The 25,775-nt window shown below is 37.7% G+C and overlaps 1 protein-coding gene across 3 annotated transcripts in view; it reads left to right on the top strand.

The window, feature by feature from the left end:
* Nucleotides 1-955: 955 nt before the first annotated feature.
* Nucleotides 956-25,775, top strand: part of ESRP2 (epithelial splicing regulatory protein 2) — a 64,192-nt gene continuing 39,372 nt past the window's right edge. For all 3 annotated transcript variants that reach the window (XR_008400187.1, XM_053699531.1, XM_053699530.1), the window contains exons 1-6: nt 956-1,058; nt 1,838-1,980; nt 2,870-2,998; nt 15,524-15,637; nt 15,759-15,873; nt 16,814-16,912. Coding sequence is in view for 2 of the 3 variants with exons in the window: in XM_053699531.1 (XP_053555506.1) it covers nt 1,846-1,980; nt 2,870-2,998; nt 15,524-15,637; nt 15,759-15,873; nt 16,814-16,912 (592 nt within the window). In the remaining variant the exon portion in view is untranslated. The remainder of the gene's footprint in view (nt 1,059-1,837; nt 1,981-2,869; nt 2,999-15,523; nt 15,638-15,758; nt 15,874-16,813; nt 16,913-25,775) is intronic.

The raw sequence follows: 25,775 nt of genomic DNA, 5'->3' as shown, positions 1-25,775 counted from the left end.
CACTGGCTGGGAAACCAATGCCCCATTGCTTCATTGGTTTGTGATCCCAGGACATACTTGAAAACGAGAGAAATCTCAATGTATCCTTCCTGGTAAAATATTTTATAAATAAATAAATAAATTGGTTGACAGTGACATGCCTCTCAAGCACAAAAGCTAACAATATTTTTTCCTTTTTCATCACATGTGCACCCACTCGTTTAAAAAAACAAAAACAACAAAAACACACAAAAAAAAAAAAAAGCACTAATGCATGTTAAGGTACCAGCTTTTTTTATGCAATTGATATCTCTTTAAATACATAGAAAGAATTAAAACAATGGGAATAAGCATAGACAGGCATGTGCTACTAATTTGGAGTTATTTATTTCATACCACATTAACTTGAAATGCAACACTATTTCAGCCTTTTAATGCAGACATCACAGTGCTGTATAAAACCATTCTAATAAAATGTAGTCTAAAGGCTACAATCTCAACATACTGAACTTGTCCTGATAGTTTGCAAATAAAAGTCAAGACAGTCAGAAGATCTATGTTAGACAAAGCTCCAGAACTGCAAGTGTGCTTCCTGTGAAACAGTACAGACCTCAATCTACATTCAGGAAAATAAATTGTAACAAAGAAGAAAAACTGGGCTAACACACAGTAAGAAACACAACACTAATAACAATATGTAACTGTGTATTGTGTTCTGCTCTTTTCCCCCCCTCTCAAGCACAGTACATATTGCTGGCAGTAGACACACTGCTGCTGCTCACCTGTGGCTTTCCAGCCAAGCCCAACTCCCTAGAAACAAGAGCAGCCCACAAACCAGTGCAAGAGGAGTGTCTCCCTGAGGCTTTAAATTGCCTAATCCTCCCACCTGCAATCCAAAACCCACACTCCAATCAGGTAAGCCCCATCCCCACACCTTTCCAAACCAACCAATCAGGAGCCCAGTTTAAGTCATGTGTACCAAATCAAGGCCAGGTAACTGTGTGACATCACAGGTGGAGAATCTTTCAGTCTGATTAGTGAACTCTCAGCCATTGCTGCAGGAAGCTCGCAGGACTCAGGTACTTTCACAGCCAGCACTGGCTCCCCCCACAGCACAACACCTTTACCTGGCAGGTTCAGCTACTCACTCCTAAAGTCAGTGACACTTAACCCCTAATCACCCAGAGGGGTTAGCAACACATTATGCTGCTAGCCTCTATGGTGGTCACTAACATACAAAGAAAAAATGAGTTTTGTTTCTACTTCCTTTTTTGTCCACACTCCTTTGTTGTCTAAACTGACACTTTGTTGTCTTTGCAGAGTTAGCATTCCTGTTGCTTGGAAGTTAGCATTTCTGTTGCTTGTTAATAATTTAAAGCAATACTTGCTTGCTTTTTTTTTTTTTTTGTTTTTTTAGAATAATAATGTTTTTAATTTATTTCTTTTTAGAAATAAATAAAATACAAATTTGAGCATCTCTTTAATTACCACCCATGTTTATTTCCAAGCAAGAAAGTATTTAGTTTTTTATTAAAATAGCCAAAAAATTACAAATTTGTCTTACATAATCCTTTTAGATGTTAGTTGCAAAAATGTAATTGTTTGATTTCTTTAAACATTATTTGTAATGCTTTTATCTTTTGTTTGTATTTCTATGCATGCTTTCAAACATTTTTATTTATATTTTTTTCACGTGTGCGCTGTGTTTTTTTTTTTTGGGGGGGGGGGGTGTTGTGTTTTTTTTCTTCACTCCCTATATGTTTTTGTCTTGTGTCCCTGTTACAACAGACACCCAACCTCAGAGGGCTGGGACAGGTGTGCTGCTGTTCTTACTGTGCTGTGTTGCTTTTGATTCTAGCTTGGCACATGGCAGCCTCACACAGTGACTCTCTGGTGGTCTTATTTGGGGCAACCGCTGGTCACAATGGGTCTAAATTGGGCTCGGATGAAAGGGAACTGATTCTCTTGGTGTGGCAAGTAGTGGATCTGAGCAGCAAGAAGGTATGGTGAAGGTTTGGTTACCCACCCTGCCCCCAAACACTTGAAGGCTGCTTTTAGAAAGCTGTAAGTCTGTCACAGATGACTTGTTCAAAATCTTCCATTCAACAGTCTTCATTGACTTGAAATTGGCCAAACTTCTTTTACATTAATCCACTAACCTCCAAGCTCAAATGACCTGCTTGGTGAAAACCTCTATGCTTGGATTTTTAGGATTATTTTACAGAATTGCTATTAACCCCTTCTACACCAGAAGGGTAGTAATCTTACACCGCTCTAAAAGCAGCCAACCTCTGCTTCAATCTTCATTTACTGTCCTACAAAATATGTTGCTCCTCTCTGGTCTGGTTTCTTTTTGACATTATCGAAAGCCTATTTCACAAAGTACCAGCTTTCATCGTAAACATTTTTTTTTGTTTACTTCTTTTAAACTTGTTAGAATAAATACTTTTAATTTGACACACATTTGTTTTTCCTTTAAAAAAAATGTTTCTTATTGATAATTCATAAACCCATAATATGGTTTTTGAGTACAAATTTCGATTTCAAGAAATGGGTTAAATATATTTAGCCATTAAAATATATATATATATATATATATATATATATATATATATATATATATATATATATATATATATATATATATATATATATATATATATAATTTTTTTATTTTTTTTTTTGGTTTGTTTTTGTAGGTTTTATTGACCTATATTAAAGCCTCTTTCCTTGCTCAGAAAATTTAATAAAATGATTTATGGTTGGAATTTGTGAAAATGGCTTAGAAATGATTACTTCACCTTTGCTAATAAAAGCTGGTTTGTCTGTGGTTATTGTGAGAGGGAGGGGGTCCTTATTTACTAGTGCTGTTCCCTTGTGTGTATTTCAGACGGGTACTCTGCACAAAGCTTTGGTCAAGGCAGATAATTTAGCCCTTACAGAAGAATGCAGAGAGGAGACCGGCCTGACTTCTGAAGGGCTAAGTAAAGCGGATCCATTGGATAGAATTTTGAGACAGGTAAGAAAGAAATAACCCTTATAGTTTAAATGTCCGGACTAATTACTGTCTTTGGGAATAGTTTATGCTAAACCCAAAGAAAAATGAGAATTGTGGATTAAATCCCAGACAAACATTTCAAGTATCTTAGGCCTTTAGAAAGTTGTCACTTATCCGTGCATGCGACTTATAATTTACAACATTACTATATTAGCAGAGTTATCTAACTTCTTTAAAGATAGTGGATTTGTTTCCCCGTCCTCAAATTTTTAACTTTTTTACACCAATGAATCTGTGAGAGATGTCATTATCAACATGAGTGACACCAGGAAGCAGTTGTACACAATTTCCTGTTTGGTTCAATATCAATTTTAAAGGCATATGAAACCCAAATATTTTCGTTTGTGATTTAGACAGAACATACCATTTTTAAAAAAACTTTCCAATTTACGTCTATTAGGAACTTTGCTTTGTTCCCATGATATTCTATGTTGAAGAGATACTTAGGTAGGCATCTGAAGCACTTCATGGTAGGAAATAGTGCTGCCATCTAGTTCTCTTGTAAATGGAAAACATTCTTTTTAAAACTGCTGCAATATAGTGCTCCAGGAATGGGCCGACTCCTAAGCATACTTACCTGCTTTTCAACAAAGGATACCAAAAGAAAAATTGATAAAAGAAGTAAATTTAGAAAGTTGTTTAAAATTGCATGCTCTATCTGAATAGTGAAAGAAACATTTTGGGTTACCTATCCCTTTTAACAACTTTACTGAATCTTACATATACACAGAATTAACTGAAGGACAAAACAACTTTGAAATTCTAGAAGTGGTAGAGGATGGTTGCGGAAGTGTGGGTAAATTCTGGGGGTCCACACTGTGGCCCCCAGGCTTGACAGACTTTAATGCATATATACTGTAATCTGGACAGGCTCAGACTGTGCTGGTTGTTTGCTGTATGGGGATTTGATTACTTTCTGCTGACAAGCTCAGGCAATGTGTTTAATGCAGAATAACCATTGATTTATACATTATCAGGACAGGCTCATATTGTGCTAGTGTTTAATTATTGGTGACTGTGTATAGTGTAGGAGTTATTTGACCATCTTCATTACCCTGCATTTTTGTTTTGTTTGTAGGATACAGGTTCTCGAATATATGTGTGTGTGTGTGTGTGTGTATATATATATATATATATATATATATATATATATATATATATATATATATATATATGTCTATTACTGTAGCTAATTTAACCCTTTGTCTGGCATGTGTCTAGCAATGTATTCTGTCATCTATGGAAACCATTGGGATTCAGAAACATGGATAAATGATGTGGCACTGTGTGCTTATAGATGGTGACACTTGAATACAATCGTGAATGTCTGTTTTAAATCTGCTGCTGCTATAAGTGAAATATAAATGTGATATTTGTTTATGTATGAAGCTGATTGTTGTGCTTAATAGTCTTATCACTGCATTGTCTTGTATTTGGTTTTTCACTTTTGCTTTTTGAATGAATGTAACACCATTTATTTTACTTATAAGACTATATGGCATATCTGCTTTTGAATAGGTTTTATTTTATAATAAAGTCTGAAATTAGTAGTTTTAAGTCGAATGTTGAGAATCTTCTAGAAATTATTTTCTGCTGAAGAAAACGTTGTTGTTGTTGTTCTACATGCAAACAAAACCATACATGTACACTGTTCATAACCCCTTTTTGCTGCTAGAGGCCTATATCATATTGCCTAGTAGCATTCCTTGCTGTGCTTGCTGAACCTCCCCATGAGTGTCACCCGGCTGTGTTTTATCCCTGGGCGTGGGCAGCGTCTTGTTGTGAAGTTGCCGGCACACCTTTGTTGGCGTGGCTGGCTGAACGGCACTCCAAGCTCGCTGGGGCAGAAAAACCGGTTTGTGTGTCTTGTACACAAGTACCAGGACGTATGGGGAGAGTGACTTCTTACCCTAAAAAGTAACTCTTCTAGTGCTAGAAAACATGACCTGTCACAATAGCAAGGTTGGACAGATTTGCTTAGCCAGTAAATCAAATCCAAACTTCTCTAGTTAAAAATGAAAGCAATAAAATGTATCATTGTCCGGTTTCAGTTGTCTAGAATGCCTTTAGGATGTCTAAAACGTATTTGTGATGAATAATAATTGCATTGTTTAAATGCAGAACGATTTTACATATTACTAATAAAAAAATATATATAATATTATTTCAAATGTTTTGAGTTGTAAAGTTGCGAGATGATCTCCTCCCTTCTTGAGGCTTGCTTGTTTTACTTATGTTCTTTTTTTGCAAATTAACAAAATGCAAAATATAATTTCTGTTAACTTCCAGTTATGGAGGCCTAAGAAATGTATTGTATGTGTGCATATGTTCAGGTGTAATCTTTAGTGTTCATTCTATTTATATTTTTTCCCCCCAACCTGAAGCACCACCCTTAGACACAGGCAATGTAATTTGAAACTAAATTACAAGCAGGGACCCGCAAACTGTTTTCCGCAGGTGATGTTTAAGAAAAGGAAGGGAGAACAAACACTTTCAAGCTTTCTCTAAAATCCAGTGTCACAGTTCTGCTAGTTAAAGGGAATCTTGTGTGTGTGTGTGTGTGTGTGTATATGTATGTATATTTATTATTATTATTATTATTATTATTATTTTTTGTGTGTGTATATGTATGTATATTTATTATTATTATTATTATTATTATTATTATTATTATTATTATTATTATTATTATTTTTTATATATATATAACACATCGATCAAGCAAGAATGACACATGCTGCGATTTTCCTTACGTGATAGAAACATTTTTAGAATTCTAATTTGGATGATATATATATATATATATTTTTTTTTAATAGTAATAACATGCACAGCACAAATACATATACATGTTTTCACTATAATAAACAACATTGGCAGATTTCCCCTAAACACACACATTTATTAATAATAATAATAAAAAATACTACAAATAATTATTGGCACAAACTAGCTACTTTGTTTAGGTACAGAATAGAATGCTATAAGCACAAAGTTGTGTTGCATATAATAAAAATCACTGACTAGTTTCTCTGGTTTCAGTTATGATCAAGTGTGGGGTATTCTTTCAGGTGATTTATCTGTGGCCTGGTCCCAGAATCACTAGGCTCCTTTCTTTTCCCTCATGTGCCACAGAAGGGAACAATGAGTAGTCTGCCTACTTATCTTGTTATCACTGGATCAAATTACTTCTCCACCTGCATGCAAATGCCACATAATAAGGCCTAAGCCTTTCTGAGTACATCCAGTAGTTTACAACGTTATCCTGCAGTCAAGCGCTTCCATTTGCTCAAATAAACTATCTGTGAAAATGTTAACCCTTACACACTATTATAACATCACTTGTCTATGCTATGTTTTATTTTTGTTTGTTTTTTTAATGTTTTTGACCTGTTGCTAAGTGAAATCTTATCCTTTTTGTACTGGGTAATGTTGTGGATATTTAAAAGGAAAAAGTAATGTTCTGAAGTGGAACATATTGAGAAAATGTGAGGAAACATGTTGTATTGGAATAACGTCACAGATGTTGATGGAATTAAGCATGATACAAATCTAAGGGTATGTCAGTGTGTTACAGTGCTTTGTCTTATGAAAATTGTTTTATGTTGGTGCTAAATAAAACTTTTTTTATTTGTATTGCTCTGTGAGTTCTCCATATCAGCCAGTGAGGCAACAGATACCTTCATATCAGATTTACTTAAATGTGTTAGTTTTTATGCTAAAATATTTCTGTAACATATTTAACTGTTGCATTTCTATTTGCAACAGAAACAAAATTGATTGCCAGGTCCCTTTTTTTTATAAAGATAGATTAAAGTCAAGATTATTCTTTCATGATTAAAGGGACACTGAACCCAAATGTTTTATTTCATGATTCAGATTGAGCATGCAATTTTAAGCAACTTTCTAATTTACTCCTTTTATCAAATGTTGTTCGTTCTCTTGCTATCTTTATTTGAAAAGGGCATCTAAGCTTCTTTTTTTGTTCAGAACTCTGGATAGCACTTTTTTTATTGGTGGATGAATGTATCTACCAATTGGCAAGAACAACCCAGGTTGTTCACCAAAAATGGGCCGGCATCTAAACTTACTTTCTTGCATTTCAAATAAAGATATTAAGGGAATGACAAAAATTTGATAATAGGAGTAAATTAGAAAGTTGCTTAAAATGTCATGCTGTATCTGAATCACGAAAGGAAAAAATTGGGTTCAGTGTTCCTTTAAGAAAGGGCATGTAATTTTAAACAAGTTTCCAATTTACTTTTATCATCAAATTTGCTTTGTACTCTTGGTATTCTTTGTTGAAGGCTGAATGACACCTCCTTATCTCAGTGCATTTTTTCACAGTTGAACAGAGCTAGTTCATGTGTGCCATATAGATAACATTGTGCTCAGTCCAATGGCGTTCTGCATGAGTCTGCACTAATTGGCTGAAATGCAAGTTTGTAAAAAGAGCTCAGATAAGTGGGGGGTCTGCAGAGGCTTAGAAGGTATCAGAGGTAAGAAGTGTATTAATAAAACCGTGTTGGTCATGTAAAACTGGTGAATGGGTAAAAAGGGATTATCAATCCTTTTTTATACAATAACATTTTTCTAGGAGGCTGTCCCTTTAAGTTAAAGGAGTCCTAAAACTAAATCCTCTCTCAAAATTAAAAACTAAGTTTGATGAATATTTGTGTCTGGTAATAAGTGGGTTTTCGCTGTACAGATGAGCATATGCTAGGGATGTGTATTCGGACATTGCGCTATAAAACAAATGCCGAATATGGCCACTGCCAGCACCATTTGACTATTCTTGGAGCCAATTGTCATCTTGTTAAAGGGAAACACACTAAGATCTGGATTTGCAGTCTGTTGCCCTTTCACATGAAGAAATCCATCTCTGAAAATAGCCGAATACCGCTGCCATCTTCGGCATTCGTCTGCTGCTGAATATCACGAATGCACATGTCTAGTAGTTACTGGGGGGGAAATACATTTTGCAATTTTATACAGGTTGGTGCAACAAAATTCTAAATACAAATCATTTTGTATTCAGTCTTACTGAATACATTCAAGCTTCTGTGAATTCTATTTCTCATTTAATGTGAAAGAAAGGTCAAAAATGGATTGTGCGAGTGCATTTCAATTTCAAATATAAGCTTTTTTGCAATATAATTCCGTTAGCAAAAATTCTTCTTGTAGAAGTGTTTTTTTTTTTTTCTCTTCTTTTCTACAGCATACACACATATCCTGTGAGGGCCCATGCACCAATTTATTTGAACACCACACCTTCTCAGAGAATCGGCAGGGGCTTATATGAGGCAAATTATGTCTTCAGAAACAATACACACCACCGTCAGCTCTCTGAGTAGGCATGGTGTTTGAATACTGGTGAACGGGCCCTTATAGGATATGTGCGTATGCCGCTGATAAACAGTAATGCAATTTACTAGAACCATTTTATGCTGATGAAAGTATTTTGCAAAAAATGCTTATTTGAAATGGAATTGCACCCTTGCACATTTTTTTTATTTTTATTTTTTTAACCTTTCTATCCCTTTAAAGCACAGTGGGGATAAAGACATTAAAGGGACAGTGTACCAAAGAATTGTTATTGTTTTAAAAGATAGATAATCCTTTTATTACCCATTCCCCAGTTTTGCATAACCAACACAGTTATATTAATGTACTTTTTTACCTCTGTGATTACCTTGTATCTAGGAACCTTCTTCCAGCCCCCTGATCACATGACTGTGACTGTTTATTATCTATTGTCTTAAATTTAGCATTGTTTTGTGCTAAATCTTAAATAACTTTCTGTGGCTGAACACGGTTTTATCTATATGGCCCACTTGTACTTGCTGTCTCTTTGTGTTGAAAAGTGATTTAAAAAGCATGTGATAAGAGGCAGCCCTCAAATGCTTAGAAATTAGCATATGAGTCTACCTAGGTTTAGTTTAAACTAAGAATATCAAGAGAAAAAAGCAAATTTGATGATAAAAGTAAATTGGAAAGTTGATTAAAATTAAAAGTCCTATCTGAATAATGAAAGTTTAATTTATACTAGACTGTCCCTTTAACAGATATATCACAATTATAATTTTCCATTGTTCTCTCTAAGTATTGAGCTTTGGTTTTCTAGACAAATATAAGATAAGGAAGCAAGTGTGTGTACACAAAGTGATAACATAATGAGATCTGATATTACCTGAAGCTCAACCCATTGTAATAGGCTGTGGTTTAAAAGCACAAAACCAGCTACTTCATATACACAAATAAACCGAAAAATGCAATCTCTCATAAATTTTATACTCTGCAGCTGGTATAACAAGTTATTGAAAATACATTCATAAAAACACAATTTTACAGTGTACTGTCCCTTTAAGTCTTTCAGGTGGGAATAGGGTTGCCAACCCTCCTCTTTTCTAGGGTCTCCCTTATTTTCCCAAACTTTTTTTTTTTACACAATCTCCCAAGATGCCCTTAGAACATTTTTCTCTATTTTTTTAAAACACGTACAACTTCCATTCAAACATTTAACCTTTTACTTTTGTACTTTATGAATTTTATTACTTAACTATCATACCCCCCACTGAGAGTGTAATCTCTTCTGCTGGCTGTGTTTACTTAGGCTATTCAATAGAATATACTCCAGTATAGAAAATTTCAGTATAGGTTGGGATACCACAGGCTAAACCAGCTATTTCAAATGCCACAATAGTGGTAAAGGAGATACTTGTAATCAATTTAAAACACTCCAGCAGGTAAAATGAATCATTGGGAACAATATAAAGGGGAGAAAAGTTTTGGGTAAACTGTCCCTTTAAAGGGACAGTCTCCTCCAAAAATTATATTATTTAAAAAGATAGATAATCCCTTTATATTACCCATTCCCCAGTTTTGCAAAAACACTGTTATATTAATATACTTTTTACTTCTGATTACCTTGTATCGAAGCCTCTTCTGACAGCCCCGTATCACATGACTGTTTATTGACTTGCATTTTAGCTAATTAGTGCTTTTGTCCTGCACAACTCCACGGGAGTAAGCACAATGTTATCTATATGGCCCACATGAATTAACAGTCTCTTGTAAAAAGCAGGTGATAATAGGCTATCTGTAGTGGCATAGAAACAGTATATTAATATAACAATGTTGGTTGTACAAAACTGGGGAATGGGTAGTAAAGGCGTTATCTATCTTTTTAAACGATAACACTTTTGGTGTAGACTGTCCCTTTAAATTGTATTGGTGCAGTGGAGGAGTGTATTTATGGAGCAGCTGTATGGGGAAGCCCACTTTATATACACTAGGTTCCTGGTGCAATGTGCAGATCAATTATACACACAGCCCTGGTCACTTTCTCTGCTCAATTTTGTTTGCTATTTTGTCTCTGTTTACAGAGTGAGTTGTGACCTTGGAGAGGGCTGTTCTGGTTACAGGGACTCTGCACCCTTCAACCTGCACTGCTGAAGTGCCCACATAGCTATGAGGGGGTAAACTCTGCTTTTGCAATACAGGCTAAAAAAAAATATATATATATATATATATATATATATATATATATATATATATATATAATTATATCTTTAGTTTTTTAACAAGCAAATTTATATTAAAGATTAGCTAGATCATATAAAAAAAATGTTAGAATGGTAATGGGTGTAGGAAGCTGTAGAGAACGTCTTTAGGATATGCAAGTGACTGTCATGGTGTACTGAGCCCCAGCCAGGACACTGCTGTATTGGATGGTCTGTGGCATTGTAGGGTGAAAGCAAAAATTTGTTTTATTCCACCACAGGTCCAACTGTGCTTAAATCTGTTTTGTTTGTACATTCCTGTTGGGCATTTTTGTTTCTGTTTATACTGCACATGGATCTATTGGAATATTGTACTCGTCTGTTTGTTGTATTCTATTTATTTTTTTGCATTTTGTGTGCAGACTTCCTGTAGCTTTATTTACAACTTGTCGTGTTTTTTTTTTTTTTTTTGTTTTTTTTTTCTTCTATAAAGGAGATAAAGTTGTGTAACTGTTTAGGTCTACAGTTGCCTTCTCCCCCCTAGAATCCTCTTTTTCCAGCCCCTGACCTTTGTTACATTTTGAGTTAGACCATCTCTTTGCAGATCTGGTAGTGTCAATATTAATCTATTCTTTGTACCCTTCTGGGATTGTAATTTGTGTGCTGAGCTTTCTCCCCCCCCCCCCTCTTTTTAATAGTGCTGGGTGTAAATATTCTCACTAAACCATACTTTTAAAGTTTAGCACAAATCTAGATTTGTATGCACAATAAACCATTTAAATTTAATTTTCAGCCAAGTAGTAGCTAAAGGCTGTAAACAAGCATATCATAGTGTAGTATTATAAGTATTTTCACTACCAAACTAGTGTATGATGTGAGATGACTGCTAATTTGGATTGGCAGCTGTCTTCCATAAAAATACTGGAGATCTGTAGGTGAGTCGGTGACTGGGAATGATGATCTTTGAGGGTCACACAATGCCACCTACCCAAGCTATACCTTACACCCCACTCTTGATCCTACCATATATATGTTTCACAGCTAGGCAGTCATTTTACCCCTTAGCTGCCAGTAACCTACAAATCAATAATTTGTACCACCCTGGTTACCAGTAACACATTAGAATTAAACCTCTTAACTGCTCCTCACTTTTCTGTTCTATATTTCTAATGCATTGAGGCATATTCTGTGAAATTTTTAGTAGCAACCCTACTGCTAATTATGATCCACCTAGCATTCTACTAACTGTCAGAGCCATCTTTTACTGCCTGTGACACACAGGTTTGCCATTGAGGATTTATTTAAATCAGGCAAATTTATTCTAAACAACTACCAACTATTAGGGCTACCAAATTTTTCTTAAAAAAACAAAAAAAGACAAACCTGTATAAATAATTATACAGCATAAATTAGGGTTGCACCGATACCGATACTAGTATCGGTATCGGTACCAAGTATTTGCATGAGTACTTGTACTCGTGCAAATGCACCGATACTTTTACCGATACCTCCAATTCCTACCCATATGCTATCTTGTGGCGTTTTTTCAAACTGCATGTTCCCATTTCATTTTAAGCTGAAGTGGAGACTAAACTAAAAATTGTTTACTACTGTTCTGCCAATACAAATTGCTGTTATTTGTATTATTGTAGGAGAGATCACTGTACCTCGTTCAGACAAATCCCTGAAGTACTGGTCAGTTAATAAACTGAGATTTCCAGCTCTGGCTAAAATGGTCCAAAAATATCTTTCTGCCCCATGCAGTAGTGTGGAAAGTGAAAGACTGTTCAACTTAGAGTCAAACCTCCTTACTAATAGCAAAAACAGTCTTATAGCTGAACATGCAGAGAGGCTTCTGTTCCTTTAAAAGAACTTGCCACTAACTTTTGAAAAATTATTCTAATTGCTAAATTGCCTTTTTTACTGCTAGTTCTCATCTTGCACAATGATGTTAAAAACATACTGTACTCTGAGGAACATCCATAGGTTAGCTTATATAATTGCAGGAAGAGTACTCATGGCAAAAATTAAGTTAATTCCAATGAACACTCATCCTGCAATTTTAGGACTAGATTTAGATTACATTTGATTGGTAAGCTTTATCAATGCTTTGTTCACATTTCCAACTCCATAGACTTTAGCATAGCATTGGTAAAACTTACCAGTCAAATGTAATTTAGCCCATAGTGTTGTTCCCCATGATTAAACAGTGCACTGTTCTATTTTTACTATTTTTCACTGTATTGCACTTTTGGTTGGTTGTGATTTTATTTTTGTTATTTGTTGTTATTATTAATATATTTTATTGTAATATTTTTATTTATAAACATGTTCTGTGAACTTTGTGACAAATAAAACCTGTTTTATTATTTCATAATGTCTTTTAAGTTACAGTCCTTCATAATTATAAAGAAGGAATCTTAAATAATTAGTCTGTATTGTGCTTGGTTAACTGTCACATGACATAAAAAAAAAAAGTATCGGTAATTGGTATCGGCGAGTATTTGAAAACAAGTATCGGTACTTGTACTCGGTCTTAATAAAATGGTATCGGTGCAACCCTAGCATAAATCAAGAACGTAAGCTGCTAGCATTGATCCTTTTTTCTATGTTTAATCTTTATTTTCAACTTTGACCTGAGCCTTCAAAATACCAGCCATGACCTAGCTTCCATTGAGGTGGTAAAGGTTTGAAAAATTATCGTAATATAAACATTTTCCATAGGCTTTAATGGAGAGAAATGTTGTTTTTCCACCAATTTCCAAACTTTACCACCTCAATGGAAACTAGGCCTACGTTGGTGAAATACCGGCTGGTGACAACCCAATTAAATGAGGCTGCGTTCTTCAATCCGTCCGATCCTATACGATCAGGGTGATTGACACCACCTGCTAGCGGCCGATTGGCTGCTAATATGCAGGCGGCATTGCACAAGCAGTACCCGGTGAACTGCTTGTGCAATGTTAAATTCAGCAATATCTGTCGGACATTATACGCTACAGCGTATAATGTCGGACAGACATTGGTAAATCTACCCCTTAGTCTGAACTTCAAATGAGTAGTAGATTTATTTCTGACTTTTTTTTTTATTTATTTTTTATTTTGTGTCTTGTATTAGTAATAGTTACTATATTTTCACACGCACTGCATAGCTACTGTTTACAGTTGGCTGCAGTATGTTTTTATATCCCCACCTAAAAAACATACAAAAAAACCAACTGTCCACTCTAATTTTCTATAAAAGGAGTATGTTTTAAAGTGAAAATGACACACTCGCACCAAATAACATCAAATACATCTGGCATGGTAATGAGATATTGTGTGTTTGTGACAGCGCAGGTTGCGCACACTGCATCTCCTTAGGCCAAATCACATTAAAATGGTATGTAGGAGGCTGAGCTAAAGCCAGGTGTTCATATATCTAAAGGGTGTTAAAGGGATTCAGAGGTAAAAAAAATGTTTTATGATTCAGATAGTGTATGTTGATTAAACTTTTTAAGTTACTTACTTTCGCTTGGTATTTGTTAAAAGGGACGGTCTACTCCAGAGTTTTTATTTTTTTTAAAAGCTAGATAAACCCTTTATTACCCATTCCCTAGGTTTGCATAACTAACACTGTTATATTAATCTACTTTTTACCTCTGTGATTACCTTTTGTATCTAAGCCTCTGCAGACTGCCCCCTTATGTCAGTGCTTTTTACAAACTCACATTTTAGCTAATCAGCGCTGACTCATTCATAACTCCATGGCAGTGAGCACAATGTTTTATATATGGCACACATTAACTAGCACTGTCCTGGTGTGAAAAGCTAATAAAAAGCTCCTATATATGAGGACAAAATGAGCTAGGCTAAGGAGCGTGCATGTCTTAGGAACTATATGGCAGCAGCGTGGGGTGTTTTTTTGTTTGTTTTTTTTGTTTTGTTTTTTGTCTTGTCAATAAATAGACGTTGTAGTGCAAAAATCACATGCTGTTAGTCATTAGAGCATGTAATGTTTGCACTACTGGCCTTGAAACTCTACTTAACCCCGAAAAATGAGTTAAATACATGGGTAAGGTCCCACTTGTGAGCCACAAGCATTACAGCTCCTGAGCTGAGCACAGCAGTTATCTGCAGGAGAACCCAAAGTGGTTTAACGCATAGGTAATCTTAGAGTTTGAGGGCCAGTACTGCAAAAATTACATGTTCTAATGAATTCGATTTTTGTTACAGTTAATGCAACTTCCCTCATAATCTGAAATTGTGTGTGTGTATCACTAAGACCTCAGATTGGAGACCCTTGCTGTAATGAGTTCTACCTAACATTTCTGGGTTCAGATATATCTGTATTATAAATAATTATTCTTCCACCCCCAACCTGCTCTCATGGCCAAACTTGTGCCAACTTTACAGTGTTCATAGGGATATAAATCTGTTTCATTGTGGAAACCACCCAAAAAAGCACTAAGCACCGGCTTATACTTAATAGAAATCATTGCAATATGTATTATTCGTTTTTAAAAGGTTTTACCTTTTTATTTCCTTCCTAAACTTTTATTTTTTTCCATCCATTACTTCCTGTCACTGCCCCTAAATGGGGCTTATGTCTCTCTAACTTCATGTCCTAAATCATTTAGAGTAACACAAACTTGTTTACTATCTAGTGAAAACTAGAGAGACAGGAAGTTGGTTTCTTGCCCATACTCAGACGAGGCAGAATGTCTGCTGTCTTTATCTAGCTGCAGGCCTTGGTTACACTGACAATTGCTCATTTTGTTATCTCCTGTTTAACACAATCTGTTTCTTTTTATGTTTCTTTTGATTTAAAAACAATAATAATAAAATATAGGAGACTGGAATTACAGAACTTTGCCAGTGTTCTGCATAAATTCACTTGAACTAAGCATAGTACCACTAAACCTCTGACCTGTTTTTATGCTGACAGATTGTGTCTAGTTCCATATGTTGTGAAGTTGTAATATGATTTGTGTACTTCCTACAGTTCACACAGATTGTTTATTCAGACCTTCGAGCATTAGGCAGGACATCGTACACCCTATGCACCGATGGCCAACTCTTCCTACGCCAGGTTCTGCACCCAGAGGCATCTAAGAAGGTAGGCTACCATTTAACTGCAGTCTGCTTTACTTTCAAATTGTAGCATTAGACTCGCTTGTTGTCAAATGCTTTTCATTGAAGAATGATGCATACAACTCTCCTTCTTTCTTCACCCATAGAATTTTCTTCTGCCGGACAGCTTCTATTCCTTTTTTGATCTACGGAAGGAGTTTCATGAGTGCTGCCCAAATGCAGCCCCCGTCGGTGACCTGACCATCAAATCAATGGCAGAATGTATCCTTTCCTCTGGTAGAGAGTGGGACTTTGTTGCGAAAGTGCACAGATATGATTACTGCTGTCATTCGGGTGTGGAGCCAGGATCCTAAAATATACTGACTCCATACTGTAATTATATAATTATATATAGATTATAAGGTCTCATTACTCATTAAGGAGACATAAAAGATGGGTAAAAAAATAGCAGTATGTTTATTGACTAACAGCATCTGCCCTATTTGTTTGTCAGTCAACAATGCAATGATGCCTAAAAGTGCTGCACCCACTGCCCACAAATCAACACTCTCACCATTGGATATGATCAGATTAGCCAGTCAGCAGCTGCAGTGGGACCAGCTAGAGCCTCTGATTGGCTGATCTGCCATCCATCCAAAGTGTAGGTGGCAATATACACTAATTGTAGACTTTATTGTATATCATATCTGCTAATGTAATAGAGCAAAACATAAAGTAAATCTTCCTCCCTTGATGTGTCAGAGCTTGTACTGGAACACAAACATCTCTCTCAACAGTTGTTTAGCTAATGCCCACTGTGGCTATAATACCAGTGGTATGCAACGCTTTCAAACAAGTGGCCATTGTATTTTTCTTTCCCCCCCTGCTAATAATGCTATGGGAAAAGAAAAAGTTAAATAAAACGTTTGTTTGTGTGTGTCTCTCTCATCATTTTCACTATAATAGTATTGCACAATCACGTGCTGCATATAAACAGCTTGGATTGTCATGGATTATTGGTGCATGTGCTGCAAAACAACTCCATGGTTCAGATATAAACATTATACAATTTTGGCAGATGAAGCAGATTGGAAAGTTGTATTTTTCCCCAGGGCCTTAGGCTACACGAGCATGCAGGGTTTCTTAAGAACATTCCTTTTCTACCAGTAATAAAGGGACAACTACTTGGTGATGGCAAAAATTTCCTTTACATACAAGAAAGATCTGGAAATTCAAGTGGATGACAGCGATAATGACTTTGGGGTCTGGCAAGTAACCGCCATGGTTGATACAATACTTGCACTACTAGAGGAGCCTTACAGTAAGTAAATCACATTATGAAATTTAAATGTTCATGTTTTGATATGATTGTGTGTGTGTGTGTGTGTGTGTATGTATGTATATATATATATATATATATATATATATATATATATATATATACATACACACACACACGTGTGTGTGTGTGTGCGTTTTTTTTTTTACAAGACCAGCATTGTTTAGATTTCATCAATTGCTCATTTAAAAGCGTGAGGCTAATTTACTTTGTTTATTTTTTTGTACTTGTTTAGCTAGTTTAATCATTTGTGTGTCTAGTAGGATTGTTTCCCTAAAAAGTGGGATTTCTTGAACTTGCTACTTAAGGATTGTTATTGTTAACCATGTGATTAGACTTGTCCTACCGTTCTGTTTTGTTTCCAATAAGGATCCGACAGGGTGGTCCATAAATAATAGTTTATTGTGACTTTAAGAAAATTACTTTATGCTTTTTTTAATTGAGTAGTATAGAGCTAAAATTAAAAGAAAATACTTTAATGTATTGCTTTTTATAACCCCTACAAAGTGGTTAAACACACAGTTAAAATCCACTGCAAAACCGCAATACACTACTGGGATCTATGTGAATGCATTTGGTGAGCCAATGACAAGAAGCATATGTATATAGCCACCAGTCGCCAGCTAGCTCCAAGTAGTGCCTACCTAGATATGCTTTACAAAGATTCAGAGAATGAAGTACATTTGATGATAAAAGTGAACTGAAAAGTCTTAAAATTGCATGCTTTATCTGAAGCATGAAAGTTTAATTTTGACTCCCATATCCCTTTAAGCACGGCATTGTAATTGCATTGTAATTGCATAAAATGGTTTATATGAATCATTTTGTTGTTAAAACAAGCAAGCCTCTGGATATACTTAAAGGGGCACTGCACTGTAAAGTTATTTTACCCTTAATGTGGTCCAAACGTGGTCTAATTATAGCAGAGTATTAAATGTATGGAAAAAATGTTCCTTTTGTGTTTGTATTTGAAATATCTTTTTTCGCTCATTAAAACCATCATCATCCTCTCTTGTTCTCAAGCATATGCCCCTTTTAAATGGGCTGGCCCTGCATGAAGAGTAGACATCGGCTGGGCATGGGCTTTGCACAAAAAAAAAAAAACATGCAACCTCAATGGTACCAGTATGATCCCTTTGACATATAAACATTGCATCCATTTTTTTAAAAATGTATTTATTAAAGAGACAGTAAACACCTTGAGATTTGTATAATATGTTTTTATGCTTAATGGAAGAACTTTGCAGTATATTTTTATTTATTTTGCTCCCTTTTCATGTCCTGTAGTTAGAATTGTCTGCAGACTAAAGACTAGTTTGACTCCTCCCAAATAAGGCAATTGTTGGCTGGATGTAAATTTTGATTTTAAAAAAATGTTTAGACTTGGGGGCGTGTCCTAGCAGCGACTCTGCACGGTCGCATCTTTCTGGAGCTCAGGGAGAGGGGATCATAATTCGCTGATTATCACTCCAAAATTCCAGCAATAACACGACTGGTTTTGTGTACCCAGTGATCTACATTATAACTCTAAAACAATACTGCTGTATTTATGACCCCAGGGACTGTAAAGGACATCTGAGGCCTGTAACGGCGGTGATCTCACAGGCAGCTTCTCCACCCCCCGGATTTCCGGGGTATCCTACCAGAACTGAACGCATATCTACCACATCCTATTATATCAAGTAAATTACAATACCTATCACCATCTCTGACAAGCCTGATTTATTAATTAGTGGGGACACAAAGCGGAAAAGCAAAGAAAACATGATGATTAACATCGTAATGGAAATGCGGACTGAAAATTCCACTAAAGAACTTGACTTGCTACTCCTTAGGCTGGAGGCAGTGTTCCAACCACTGATAAAGTGCCCTCTGAGCAGGACCTTTAAACCCTCATTAATTAAATACTGCCGATACAATCAAGGCCACCGGGATTGCAGCAAACAATTTCTAGTGCCCGGGGAAGTCGTGTAACCCAATGTTCAGCTGCTTGGGAATTTCCATCACCTTCTTAGCCACAAACTAGTGCCCTCGAAGATGTTGGGCAGTTCACAAGCAAAAAACGCTAAGAAGGGGGACTCAACAGGTTCAACACTCAAAGACCTCTCCGGTATACAGAGCAAGACTCAACGGACGGTTGCGGCTGAGTGCGGGTCCGGGGGTTGCCCTTGTGTGGTTGTGACTGAAGAACACAGGTCCATAATCACATCTGATCTTTGACCATCACAGCAGCCGACCGGACAAAATCTTCATTCTACACTGCCCTGTTCAATTTAATGTTCACATGAGAACTATACCGAGCATGAACTTATCCGTTTACCTCTCACAACGAAACTCATGCACTCACAGTAAGACGCTGCCCTGTTTGTAAACAAAAGCATAGGGGTGATAACATATGTCACCTGTTCTTATTGCCACTCGTTTCCTAGAAGGTGCTTTTGTTGAGTCACTCATCCATATCCGCAAATTTAAACTTTGTTTTCTATAAGTTAGTTCTTTAATATGTTTTACAATTGATCGACTGATTTAAATATGTCTGTCTGATATGTAGCCGCTGACACAGTATGGAGATCAACACTATCAGTCATAAGTTAACCATAAAATATGCTCTAAGTGTTTGTCTGTTTCATGTGTATTTATATGTATTGCAGCTGCCTACACTCAGTTAAGATAAGTAATGTTTTCTCATAAGCTGATATTTACAATATGCGCTGCTAATACATATTTGCCATGCGCTTTTTTCTGCACTGACGCCGTTAACATCAGGGCTAACTCTGACTTTTATAAGTTCATTTATTCATGATGTTCATAATGGGTATTAAATGTCACCAACACTAAGCAACTCGGGTTATAAGGGAGATAGGTATTATCTTTAACATTTGAGTGTTGCTGACCTTCTCCTCGTGGGTTACGGCCAGAGTTGCGGGAGAGGCAAGAACACTACTAGTTGTTGTTGTTGTTGTTGCCTGTCTCTACTAGATGGAAAAAAATTGGTACCTTCATTTTTCCCATGTGAAACATTATATAGTCCTAGCATAAAATTACATAACTCTGTGGCTTAAACTGTTAAGAGATATACGTTTTACATATCCACACTCCTTCCATTATTTAAAGTGTTTTTCTTCTGTTATGTGTGATCAGTCCACGGGTCATCATTACTTCTGGGATATAACTCCTCCCCAACAGGAAATGCAAGAGGATTCACCCAGCAGAGCTGCATATAGCTCCTCCCCTCTACGTCACTCCCAGTCATTCTCTTGCACCCAGCAACTAGATAGGATGTGTGAGAGGACTATGGTGATTATACTTAGTTTTTATAACTTCAATCAAAAGTTTGTTATTTTACAATAGCACCGGAGCATGTTATTGCCTCTCTGGCAGAGTTTGAAGAAGAATCTACCAGAGTTTTTACTATGATTTTAACCGGAGTAGTTAAGATCATATTGCTGTTTCTCGGCCATCTGAGGGAGGTAAAAGCTTCAGATCAGGGGACAGCGGGCAGATGAATCTGCATTGAGGTATGTAGCAGTTTTTATTTTCTGAATGGAATTGATGAGAAAATCCTGCCATACCGTTATGACATGTATGTATACTCTACACTTCAGTATTCTGGGGATGGTATTTCACCGGAATTACTCTGTTAAAAGTACATTAAACCTTTTAATAGGTATTTATTATGTTAAACGTTTTTGCTGGAATGTAGAATCGTTTGCATTTTCTGAGGTACTGAGTGAATAAATATTTGGGCATTTTTTTTTTTTTTCCACTTGGCAGTTGCTTGTTTTAATTGTGACAGTTTCGTTTCTCTCTCACTGCTGTGTGTGAGGGGGAGGGGCCGTTTTTGGCGCTCTTTGCTACGCATCAAAAAATTCCAGTCAGTTACTCTTGTATTTCCTGCATGATCCGGTTCATCTCTAACAGATCTCAGGGGTCTTCAAACTTCTTTGGAGGGAGGTAGATTCTCTCAGCAGAGCTGTGAGACTTATATATTGACTGTGATTAAAAACGTTGTTCTGTAATTTTTATGTTTCAAATTTAATTATTGTTACTTTACTAATGGGAACAAACCTTTGCTAAAAGTTGTGTTGTTTTTAAGGATTGATGCTATAACTGTCTTTCAGTTCATTATTTCAACTGTCATTTAATCGTTTAGTGCCCTTTGAGGCACAGTACGTTTTTGTTAAATAAGATTGTAACCAAGTTGCAAGTTTATTGCTAGTGTGTTAAACATGTCTGATTCAGAGGAAGATATCTGTGTCATTTGTTCCAATGCCAAGGTGGAGCCCAATAGAAATTTATGTACTAACTGTATTGATGCTACTTTAAATAAAAGCCAATCTGTACAAATTGAACAAATTTCACCAAACAGCGAGGGGAGAGTTATGCCGACTAACTCGCCTCACGTGTCAGTACCTGCATCTCCCGCCCGGGAGGTGCGTGATATTATGGCGCCTAGTACATCTGGGCGGCCATTACAGATAACATTACAAGATATGGCTACTGTTATGACTGAAGTTTTGGCTAAATTACCAGAACTAAGAGGCAAGCGTGATCACTCTGGGGTGAGAACAGAGTGCGCTGATAATACTAGGGCCATGTCTGATACTGCGTCACAGCTTGCAGAACATGAGGACGGAGAGCTTCATTCTGTGGGTGATGGTTCTGATCCAAACAGATTGGATTCAGATATTTCAAATTTTAAATTTAAATTGGAGAACCTCCGTGTATTACTAGGGGAGGTTTTAGCGGCTCTTAATGATTGTAACACTGTTGCAATACCAGAAAAATTGTGTAGGTTGGATAAATACTTTGCGGTACCGGCGAGTACTGACGTTTTTCCTATACCTAAGAGACTAACTGAAATTGTTACTAAGGAGTGGGATAGACCCGGTGTGCCGTTCTCACCCCCTCCAATATTTAGAAAGATGTTTCCAATAGACACCACCACACGGGACTTATGGCAAACGGTCCCTAAGGTGGAGGGAGCAGTTTCTACTTTAGCTAAGCGTACCACTATCCCGGTGGAGGATAGCTGTGCCTTTTCAGATCCAATGGATAAAAAATTAGAGGGTTACCTTAAGAAAATGTTTGTTCAACAAGGTTTTATATTGCAACCCCTTGCATGCATCGCGCCGATTACGGCTGCGGCAGCATTTTGGATTGAGTCTCTGGAAGAGAACCTTAGTTCAGCTACGCTGGACGACATTACGGACAGGCTTAGAGTCCTTAAACTAGCTAATTCATTCATTTCGGAGGCCGTAGTACATTTAACCAAAATTACGGCTAAGAACTCAGGATTCGCCATTCAGGCACGTAGGGCGCTGTGGCTAAAATCCTGGTCAGCTGATGTAACTTCTAAGTCCAAATTACTTAATATACCTTTCAAGGGGCAAACTTTATTTGGGCCCGGTTTGAAAGAAATTATCGCTGACATTACAGGAGGTAAGGGCCACGCCCTGCCTCAAGACAAAGCCAAAGCTAAGGCTAGACAGTCTAATTTTCGTCCCTTTCGGAATTTCAAAGCAGGAGCAGCATCAACTTCCACTGCACCAAAACAGGAAGGAGCTGTTGCTCGTTACAGACAAGGCTGGAAACCTAACCAGTCCTGGAACAAGGGCAAGCAGGCCAGGAAACCTGCTGCTGCCCCAAAGACAGCATGAACCGAGGGCCCCCGATCCGGGACCGGATCTAGTGGGGGGCAGACTCTCTCTCTTCGCCCAGGCCTGGGCAAGAGATGTTCAGGATCCCTGGGCGCTAGAGATCATATCTCAGGGATACCTTCTAGACTTCAAATTCTCTCCCCCAAGAGGGAGATTTCATCTGTCAAGGTTGTCAACAAACCAGATAAAGAAAGAAGCGTTTCTACGCTGTGTACAAGATCTGTTATTAATGGGAGTGATCCATCCGGTTCCGCGGTCGGAACAAGGACAAGGGTTTTACTCAAACCTGTTTGTGGTTCCCAAAAAAGAGGGAACTTTCAGGCCAATCTTGGATTTAAAGATCCTAAACAAATTCCTAAGAGTTCCATCGTTCAAAATGGAAACTATTCGGACAATTTTACCCATGATCCAAAAGGGTCAGTACATGACCACAGTGGATTTAAAGGATGCTTACCTTCACATACCGATTCACAAAGATCATTACCGGTATCTAAGGTTTGCCTTCTTAGACAGGCATTACCAGTTTGTAGCTCTTCCATTCGGATTGGCTACGGCTCCAAGAATCTTCACAAAGGTTCTGGGTGCCCTTCTGGCGGTACTAAGACCGAGAGGAATTTCGGTAGCTCCGTACCTAGACGACATTCTGATACAAGCTTCAAGCTTTCAAACTGCCAAGTCTCATACAGAGTTAGTTCTGGCATTTCTAAGGTCGCATGGATGGAAAGTGAACGAAAAGAAGAGTTCTCTTTTTCCTCTCACAAGAGTTCCATTCTTGGGGACTCTTATAGATTCTGTAGAAATGAAGATTTATCTGACAGAAGACAGATTAACAAAGCTTCTAAATGCATGCCGTGTCCTTCATTCCATTCAACTCCCGTCAGTAGCTCAATGCATGGAGGTGATCGGCTTAATGGTAGCAGCAATGGACATAGTACCCTTGGCACGTCTACATCTCAGACCGCTGCAATTGTGCATGCTGAGTCAGTGGAATGGGGATTACTCAGACTTGTCCCCTACTCTGAATCTGGATCAAGAGACCAGAAACTCTCTTCTATGGTGGCTTTCTCGGCCACATCTGTCCAGGGGGATGCCATTCAGCAGGCCGGACTGGACAATTGTAACAACAGACGCCAGCCTACTAGGTTGGGGCGCTGTCTGGAATTCTCTGAAGGCTCAGGGACAATGGAATCAGGAGGAAAGTCTCCTGCCAATAAACATTCTGGAATTAAGAGCAGTTCTCCATGCCCTTCTGGCTTGGCCCCAGTTAAAAACTCGGGGGTTCATCAGGTTTCAGTCGGACAACATCACGACTGTAGCTTACATCAACCATCAAGGAGGGACAAGAAGCTCCCTAGCAATGATGGAAGTATCAAAGATAATTCGCTGGGCAGAGTCTCACTCTTGCCACCTGTCAGCAATCCACATCCCGGGAGTGGAGAACTGGGAGGCGGATTTCTTGAGTCGCCAGACTTTTCATCCGGGGGAGTGGGAACTTCATCCGGAGGTCTTTGCCCAAATACTTCGACGTTGGGGCAAACCAGAGATAGATCTCATGGCGTCTCGCCAGAACGCCAAACTTCCTCGCTACGGGTCCAGATCCAGGGATCCGGGAGCGGTTCTGATAGATGCCTTGACAGCACCTTGGAACTTCGGGATGGCTTATGTGTTTCCACCCTTCCCGCTGCTTCCTCGATTGATTGCCAAAATCAAACAGGAGAGAGCATCAGTGATTCTAATAGCGCCTGCATGGCCACGCAGGACTTGGTATGCAGATCTAGTGGACATGTCATCCTGTCCGCCTTGGTCTCTACCTCTAAGACAGGACCTTCTGATACAGGGTCCATTCAAACATCAAAATCTAACTTCTCTGAAGCTGACTGCTTGGAAATTGAACGCTTGATTTTATCAAAACGTGGTTTTTCTGAGTCGGTTATTGATACCCTGATACAGGCTAGGAAGCCTGTTACCAGAAGGATTTACCATAAGATATGGCGTAAATACCTATACTGGTGCGAATCCAAAGGTTACTCCTGGAGTAAGGTTAGGATTCCTAGGATATTGTCCTTTCTACAAGAAGGTTTAGAAAAGGGTTTATCGGCTAGCTCATTAAAGGGACAGATCTCAGCTCTGTCCATCTTGTTACACAGGCGTCTGTCAGAAAATCCAGACGTCCAGGCCTTTTGTCAGGCTTTAGCTAGGATCAAGCCTGTGTTTAAAACTGTTGCTCCGCCATGGAGTTTAAACTTAGTTCTTAACGTTTTACAGGGTGTTCCGTTTGAACCCCTTCATTCCATTGATATAAAATTGTTATCTTGGAAAGTTCTGTTTTTAATGGCTATTTCCTCGGCTCGAAGAGTCTCTGAGTTATCAGCCTTACATTGTGATTCTCCTTATCTGATTTTTCACTCAGACAAGGTAGTTTTGCGTACTAAACCTGGGTTCTTACCTAAGGTAGTCACTAACAGGAATATCAATCAAGAGATTGTTGTTCCATCCTTGTGTCCAAATCCTTCTTCAAAGAAGGAACGTCTTCTACACAATCTGGATGTAGTTCGTGCCCTCAAGTTCTACTTGCAGGCAACTAAGGATTTTCGACAAACGTCTTCCCTGTTTGTCGTGTATTCTGGTCAGAGGAGAGGTCATAAGGCTTCGGCTACCTCTCTCTCCTTCTGGCTTCGTAGCATAATTCGTTTAGCCTATGAGACTGCTGGACAGCAGCCTCCTGAAAGAATTACAGCTCATTCTACTAGAGCTGTGGCTTCCACTTGGGCCTTTAAGAATGAGGCCTCTGTTGAACAGATTTGCAAGGCTGCAACTTGGTCTTCGCTTCATACTTTTTCCAAATTTTACAAATTTGACACTTTTGCTTCTTCGGAGGCTATTTTTGGGAGAAAGGTTCTTCAGGCAGTGGTTCCTTCTGTATAATGAGCCTGCCTATCCCTCCCGTCATCCGTGTACTTTTGCTTTGGTATTGGTATCCCAGAAGTAATGATGACCCGTGGACTGATCACACATAACAGAAGAAAACATAATTTATGCTTACCTGATAAATTCCTTTCTTCTGTTGTGTGATCAGTCCACGGCCCGCCCTGTTTTAAGGCAGGTAAATATCTTTTAAATTATACTCCAGTCACCACTTCACCCTTGGTTTCTCCTTTCTCGTTGATTCTTGGTCGAATGACTGG

Source organism: Bombina bombina, chromosome 1 (assembly GCF_027579735.1).
Source record: "Bombina bombina isolate aBomBom1 chromosome 1, aBomBom1.pri, whole genome shotgun sequence".
Classification (NCBI taxonomy): domain Eukaryota; kingdom Metazoa; phylum Chordata; class Amphibia; order Anura; family Bombinatoridae; genus Bombina; species Bombina bombina.
Note: the sequence above shows the minus strand (reverse complement) of the source record. Positions and strands in the feature narration are given on the sequence as shown.